The following is an 8,221-nucleotide window of genomic DNA, read 5'->3' as shown; positions in this document are numbered from 1 at the left end:
ACACACACACACACACACACACACACACACACACACACACACACACAGAATGTTGCCAGCCAGATTTTCTGTGTGTGTTGGCTAAAAAAAGCTCTCAACTGCAAGCTAAAGTAGTAGTGGTGGTAATGATAGCTGTAGTAAAAGTGCTGGGTGGCTGTAATAATATCTAGAGCTGCCGTAGTAGTGATTTAATATGTATAACAGAAGCAGCAATAATAACATTAATAGGAGTAATGGTAGCAGTCCATTACATTAGTAGTCATGCTAGTACTACTGCCTGTATAGCTGTAGTAGTAGTAGTGATACATTACATCCCGCTGTGTATCAACAATCATTCATCTCACTGACTCACCACGTCAGTAGTGACGTCGTTCTCTGGAGTCTCCGGCGGTTCAGCGGCGGTGGGGCTGTTGGACGGCATGGCTGAGGGCAGCTCAGTGGAACCACGTTTAGAAAGGTAGTCAAAGGCAGCCAATCAAAACATGGGACAGTCCCTCAGAAGCACCAGGTGCAGCTTCATTCAATCTGTCAGCCTGTCTGTCCGACGATCACTCACTCACTCAGTCCTACAGAAAGAGAGAGGAAACACACACAGCATGAGGGGACATACATACATACATACATGTGGTGGACATCTTTCTTTTTTTCTTTCACACACACACACACACACACACACACACACACACACACACACACACACACACACAGGTGGTCTCAAAGGAATCTGCTGGAATCAGGGCAGCTTTCAACATGGCTGTCAGTGTGTTTGATTGATGTGGCCGGATAAAACTGCTCCGTTACATTACTGAACAAAATGGCTTCGTTCGTAAACTTTTCCCTCAAACAGGACACAGATCTGTTTTTTAATGACGGTATAAACAAGTAAAAATCACAAGTTTATTATTTATTTTTTATCTTGATTTGGGCAGTCTGGTAATCATACTGTATCTGACCGTTTAGAGCAAAGCAACCCCCTATTTTAAACATTCTAAGGGTGAAACTGAAGGTTTTTTGTGTCGTTTTTTATTGCCTTTTTTGACAGCAGACAGTAGAGACAGACAGGGAACATATGGAGAGAGAAGGGGGGGGGGGGCATGCACAAAGGTCCTTAGGTGTTATTTAAGGGTACCAGGATCCACTTCAACACGTCTACTACTTTTTTTCTAATTAATTGTTTTATGAAAAATCAACTTCTGTGAATCTAAGGCGACGGCTTAAGAATGCTTGTTTTGTTTGACTAACAGCGATTTGGGCTTTTTTTTTTTTAGGCATGAATATAATTGATATTCATTTTCTGTGGTTTGAATAAACCGTCACATTTGAATTACGTCACTCCATTTTGACAGTTGCCATGACGCCTACATGTGGTTGTTGGAGCTCGTATTCAGAGGGGGGGGGGGGGGGGTCATGTGTGACCTTGTACTCATCTTGGCTCTCTTTTGTCTCAGCACTCGTTATTTGTCATACGGAAGTTAATAAGTGACAGAACTATTGAGCAGGCCTAAAAGACATTCATGCTGTTTTTCGTCAAAGACGGCACGAACACATTAGTAGGAAAAGGTTTTGACTGTAAAACCCTGATTGTGATCTGCTTGGATTTGTTGTTGTTTTTTGGCAGATTGTAAACTCTTGAGACCGTTAAAGGGCGTTTACCAACGAATAGCAAACACACTTCAACAAAACGTGCCCATATCTGGCTCTGAGGCTTGTATCTGTTCACAGTTGAAGTCTTTCAGATAAATGAAGCTGAGGAGCCGACCGGCAAAGCCCAACGGTACATAGAAGGTGGAGCCAAACAAAGATGGCGCTTCACTTCTTGGTCAAATTCAATACTGCTGCTCTGCTGTGAGTCTGTTTGCATGCAAACTGCCAAAAAAGACAAGCAGATTTAAAGATAGCCGATTAAAGTGTTCTGATAGACCAAAATAACTTGTTTTTTTACTTTAGGGTATCAAAACGTGCATCATTATACACAAGCTGAGAGCATTTAAAGACAGTCACGTCTGTTTAAATGCTAACAATGTTTCCAGTTTTTTTGTGGCCTGTTCTACTGTTACTGTCTAATAACGCAGCATCAAGCAGAAGTACTGTAACTATGCAGGGCCGAGTAAAACCACTTGGGGGCCCCAGGGCAGAGTGTTTCTGTGGGGCCGGTTCCTCCCACTCTCTTTGCCTTGAGTAAGTATCTCGTTACCTCTAAGTACCCATTAGGTACCGAACACAGAGGAGACTGCACATGGCAGCTCATTATAGGACAAGAAACCAACCAGTACCCCTAACTGGGACATACGGTACTGCCGCAGCTTTGTGGTGTGTTCAGTTTAGAAATACGCACCATTAACATCAGCTGAAACAATAAAGGTCTTAATAATTGATTTTGAAACATTTTTTCTCAAGATAAGATAAGAAATAAACAACCTGCAAATTTGCAACTGGTCAAATTACAACAAACTAACTGCGACACAGTCTTTATAGGTTCAATCATTCAAATAAAGCACTGATATAAATCAGTGGTTGCATTATTTATATTTTAATGGACACCTGCCATCCACATTTACTATAGCATTGTGATTTTGAGTCAGACTGTCTCATGTTTATCGTTTTGTATTAGAGATATAATGTCCCTTCAGTGTTGCCGTAGAGAAAAGGCGACTTCCGCTTCTGGTCGAGGGGGGGGGGCCCAGAAATAAAGAGAGAAGCTGCACCAGCTGTTGCAGACTACTGGACATCGCTGCGGTAAAGTCAGCAGACACTCAGATCTCCGTGGTCAACTGAGCAGACACTTACATGTTAGTGCACCTATATGCTGAAATTCACGGTAAACGCATTTAAACGGCACGGATCGGGAGCGAGCGAAGGACTTTGAAAGTTGGCGGAAACATTAACGTGAGACAACATCCGGTTTCTTCAGACGAACATCCGGTTTTCAGAATAAGATGCCAACAAAGTATGAATTATATTCACATTAAGTATAAAACATGCTACCTGCATCTCGTGAACCAAGTGTTATTGCCCTTTTGTTCATATAGCAGTACTTTTCAAATAAAAGTGCGCAATACACTACTTTTGAATTAATTATTGAACTTTGCCATAACAATGCGATTAATAGCGATTAATCGCAAAAAATCCATGCGATTAATCGCGATTAAATATTTTAATCATTGCCCAGCACTAATATATATATATATATATATATACACACACATAACACCAGACACGATGGCATTCATCAAAGTAGCCTGGCCTCCATGAAACTTGTTTACTTCTGCGTGAGCATGTCGGGTGTGAGGTTTTTGTGACCGTATTTTTGCCGGTCACTTCAAGAGTGCGATTTGTTCAGATACTGAACACAATGTGAACTCAAAAGGAGCTTAAAATATTGTGTGTGTGTGTGTGTGTGTGTGTCTAAAAGGAAATTGGATCTCAGCAGTGATTTGGATTTGAGCACAGTGTGAGTGCAGCCAACATGTCTGGATCTCCTCAAGATGTATCGTACAGTGTGCCACTCCTCACGCTGTGTGGCCTTACATCACCTACTGGTGGGACGGCAGGCAGCCGGCCAACGTTACCAGCGGAAAGACAGGGGTGGAAACTTTACAGAAATGTACAGTACCCACCCTACAGGGGGCTGCCTGCACGAGCTCTGCATATATAGGTCACCCACACACCTTTCACTCCTATAGCAAGTCTTCACACTGATTTGAATGGTTTCTGTCTTCATGCAGCAGTGGTTTGACTTCTTAGACCATCTTTAAAGGCCCAAGCAGAAGCCTGTACTGGTGAGAGGAGAAATGGTTGCGCAGAGAAAAAGCTTCAGAGGTTTGTCAAGGTAATGAGAGCTAGGCAGTGATAGACAGGAAAGTAGGTGATGTGTCTTCACAATAAAAGCATCAGATTTATCCTTTTCTTTTTCTTATTTATTCAATTTAAATAGCTTTGAATCTGTTTTCTTTCTTGTATGCTGCTGTAATAGATTCTCCTCCCCTGAAGATCAATAAAGTCAACTCTCTTAACAGAGCTGGGTATTTACTTTCTAAAAGGTAATCGTATTCCAATTATGGTCATTATCATTTCAGATATCCAGGTTTTTTGTACTTCAAAGCAACACATTCTTAGAGGCTGGTATCTCTTACTTTTCACATTTTTCAAAGAAATCCAAGTGGTCCATAGTCAGGATCTAAAAAATGAAAGGTCATCTGAGGCCATGAGTCCTATCCCCGCAGCACGTCTTTCCCCAACCTTCACAATTAAGTCTCTAAAACGTTGAATTATAGAGATTTGTCAGTTTATTTATTCAGCTATGTTTTCTGAAAGTCGTAGGTCCCCAATCCTGGTTCAAAACCTTCTCCACACTGCCAGGAATACAATTATCATAGGGAAATACTGACTCCTTTAATTATCTATTTATTTTTTTATTGTTGGCCTTAAAGAGGTGAAATTGAATGGGATCAGCTAAATCAATACCCACAATAGGTTTTGTTGATTGTATAATGTAAACTCCACACAGGTTGCTAAATTCCCCCAAAACATACAGAGGACATGACTTAAATTATCTCAAAAACAAGTGATCACAACATATTTGAGCTGAAACAATTGATGGATTATCTATTTGACAGAAAATGAATAGGCAAATATTTGTTAATGATGAATTGTTTAAGCCATTTCTTTAAATATCCACAGATTCACTGGTTTCAGAATGTAAATATTTTCTGTGACAGTTAATTGAACACTTTGGGGTTAAGGTGTTGTGGTCAGATACAACAACACATTATTGTATTATTGACATAATAAGACCTCACTTTGGACTTTTGGACATTGTGACAGCTATTTCTCACAAATTTCAGACAGTTTATAGACCAAAATATAACCAATCAATAAAATAAACTTAAATTGTGAACCGATATCATTGAAACCTGACATATTTATCAATCACGTTTCCAATATCTTTGTATTTAACTGATTACATCTTTGATAACAGTACAGGCATAGACGTGTTTACCGCAGTGTATTCCGACACTTTTACTTTAAAGTCTACACCGGAAGTGTCGGACTTCTCCTGCTAGCTTGACGGAGCCCAGCTTTATGACAATTAATATTGGGAGCGACCTCACGCGGCCTTTACCGGACAGACTTACAAAAACTGCGTATAATCCCGGCGGGGGTGTGCGCGGGGCGAGCAGCCGGTGACCGACACGTGACTAAGTCTGTAATGACCGTAAGCCGTTACTGGGTCAGGTAAAAAACACACACGGGGGCGCGTTTCAGACCGAACGCACTCGTTAACCTCAGCAGGCGCGCGCCCGCCCGCCCTCTCGCTCGCTCGCTCTCCGCGGAGGCGACGGTTCCGCGCGCTGATGTGTCTGTCTGCATCTGGTGGAAGAAGAGGACGGTGCGCTCCGGTTTAACGTTACCTTCTAGTATTGGGCGGGGGGGGGGGGGGGACCGGGAGGCCACCGAACAACGTTCAACACACACTCGTAATATAACGCTTGTCCGGTGGCCGTGATTTCCCTCCCACCGTACAAAAGAACTCACCAAGTTCACCAGCCCCGTGAACGAACCGCTCCATTTTCACGCGCACATCATCTGCTAAAACAGAACCAACGGTTTGGCTCCGGAGCGTGCGATGACTTTGGGAGATAACTGCAACGTTAGCTTAACTTAAAGGCTGCAACGGCTGCCGGTGTGCGTTCACGAGCTAAAATGTAACGTTTATATTTACCGTGTCGTCCGTCCCTCAGGTACACGGACCCTGACGGTCGTCGCTCTCTCTCCTCTCGTTCACTCACGATATCTCTCTCTCTCTCTCTCTCTCTTACACTCTCTCTCTCTCTCTCTCACTCTCTCTCTCTCTCTCTCTCTCTCCTCGCGCTCTACCGAGTCTTCTCTCCGCTGCTGGCTCGCGCTCCCCCCCCCCTGCTTCTCGCTCTCTCTCTCTCTCTCTCTCGATCTCGCTCTATCACGAGCCGCAGAGGCTGCCGCACCGGAGAGAAAGTTTTCCGCGGGGTCCTAAAGTTTACCCAACTATTCCGCTCAGCATACACACGAACACACTTCACCAGGTGATGACATGTGTAGACGTGCAACTAGCTTAACTAGCTAGCTCTCTAAAACAGCTATTTAGTGACATCATTGTAAGAAATTGATGAGTCAGTCAATAATGTAATATTAATTTAAATGTTCTTGAATCCTTACCACGAAATACTACATTTACTCAGACAGCACAACCCTTGTTGAGTACAGCTAAATAAATAAACAAATAAAAACACTGCATTGGCCTGAATATATATTTGTTTAGTTGAATGTATCGTGAAGTAGGTTAAGTATTCACAATATCGGAAAGAAAGTGGCTGCTTCAACCTGTCACAGGAGCTGCTTTAATGATAAAGCTGTATGCACTACTAGGAGTACAACATATACTGAAATAACACGATTCTAGATGGATGCTCGCATGTATTCATTAACCTTGTGTTTTCCCACCGAAGGAGGTCATTTAGAGGGTGTGAGGTGTTTTTCGTGTTTGTGCAGCATCCTCTTATCAACCACCACCACCTCTAATGGTTCCAAGGGGGTTACCAGAACTGATCCTGCTGCACCAGCAAAATTGTGCTTGCAACAACAACAGACTGGTCAAATATCTCCAACATGTTGTCGCAAACATTAAAAGGACCAGAGTTTCCTCAGGAAGTAGAGTCTGCTCTGTCCTTTCCTGTAAACAGATTTCGAGTCCAGTCTGTTATCAACTGGACTCTGAGATACTTGTACTTGTCCACCGCCTCCACCTTATTATAGAGTCGGTGGTTCCCTCTGCACCTCCCAGTGAAGCCGACCACCACGTCCCCCCGTATTCCCATCCCCGTCCACATTTAATACACCCAACAACTGCTGAGTCAAACTGTAACGGTCACACACATCAAAGTTACTCTTGACTTGTCATTATTTCAGCTGATATGTATAACTGGCGTAGATTATGAAAGGAATTTGTGTTCAAACTAATTATGACAGAAAGTTGAGACACACATTGGGTCTTTGGTTTATTGCCCCACGGCGCTGGTTTGCCAACCCTTCTGTGACAGGTGACCTTTCTAAATTGAACCAATATTTACTCACCGTGTCACAGCTTGCAAATGTCTGAGTTTCGAGCAGACTGATGTTCCGTTCTTACATTTGTCTTTTTTTGAGTAGTTTTTAGAGAACTGAAAACGTCAAACTTTTCCAGCTCTAACAATACAGAGAACTAGGACACGAGAAAAGTCTGAAAAAGAACCATAACCTGTGCAGCAAATACAGATTATTTGAATCATCTCCTAATTCTAAAATAGTTGGGAACCAATATGTTAGAATGAGTTTGGAATAAATTGTAGTTTTTGATGTAGTTGATGCACAAAGATATTCATTTCATTTATACAGCCGAATATCACAAATCACAAATTTGCCTCAGGGGGCTTTTGAATCTGTACAGAATACGACACCCTCTGACCTTTTCGACCCTTGCTTTGAATAAAAGAAAAAACTCCCCAAAACATGTTCTTTTGTCACGTCTTCTCTGGGTTATCAGTCTCCACCTACAGCCCACAAGTCAGAGCCAGACATTTACCCCATTTTTGTTGTTTGGCGGGTTGGTGTCTTCTGGTCTAACATCTTTTTTTAGGTTCCTCAACAGGTGAAGCTGAAGCGTGCTGCAACAAGTTGAAACCAACTCTCTTGTACATGGTATTCAAGGAAAAGATAAGAAAAGCATTGAATGTCGCATGAGCGGATTAAACAGACTGAAGGCACGTGGGAAAATCTTAAAAGAGTAATTCACAAAGTATTGTGAAAATCTTTCTGTTAACAACATCTAGAGATAGAAAGATGATGTAATTCTTACTATCACTCCAACCAACGGTTATTTTAAATATTGATTAATCTGTTATTGTTTTTCTATCACCTTTAGAGAAAAAACACCCAACGTGATGTCTTCAAACTGTTTGTTTTGTCAGGCCAAAAGTCCAAAATTATCCAATCTTGATAATCTTGAATTAGGAAATCTTTGGAATGAGCAGTTACTTCAAGTGTCAGTGAAATGAAATAGGCTTTTATTGCATGAGGACTAGTTTATTTTAGCTCTAGAAGAGAAGGTTCAACTCTGTTTAACCTCCGAGAAGGAGAAGGAGTAAAGATCCCTAATAAACCGGCTCATAATGCTGCTGTGTGAGTACGTATAGAGGAGGTGGGGGGT

General features: G+C 42.0%; 1 protein-coding gene across 1 annotated transcript in view; it reads right to left on the bottom strand.

Moving 5' to 3' along the window:
- The window catches only part of LOC116391297 (DNA (cytosine-5)-methyltransferase 3A-like), a 46,862-nt gene extending 41,023 nt beyond the window's left edge, over positions 1 to 5,839 (bottom strand). The window contains 2 exon segments of the mRNA XM_031861748.1: positions 353 to 566; positions 5,723 to 5,839. Coding sequence (XP_031717608.1) covers positions 353 to 421 — 69 coding nt within the window. The 5' untranslated portion in view covers positions 422 to 566; positions 5,723 to 5,839.
- Positions 5,840 to 8,221: the final 2,382 nt, after the last annotated feature.

This window comes from Anarrhichthys ocellatus, unplaced genomic scaffold (genome assembly GCF_004355925.1).
Source record: "Anarrhichthys ocellatus isolate YVR2014 unplaced genomic scaffold, GSC_Weel_1.0 scaffold25, whole genome shotgun sequence".
Lineage (NCBI taxonomy): Eukaryota > Metazoa > Chordata > Actinopteri > Perciformes > Anarhichadidae > Anarrhichthys > Anarrhichthys ocellatus.
This window is presented reverse-complemented; position numbering and strand designations above follow the sequence as displayed.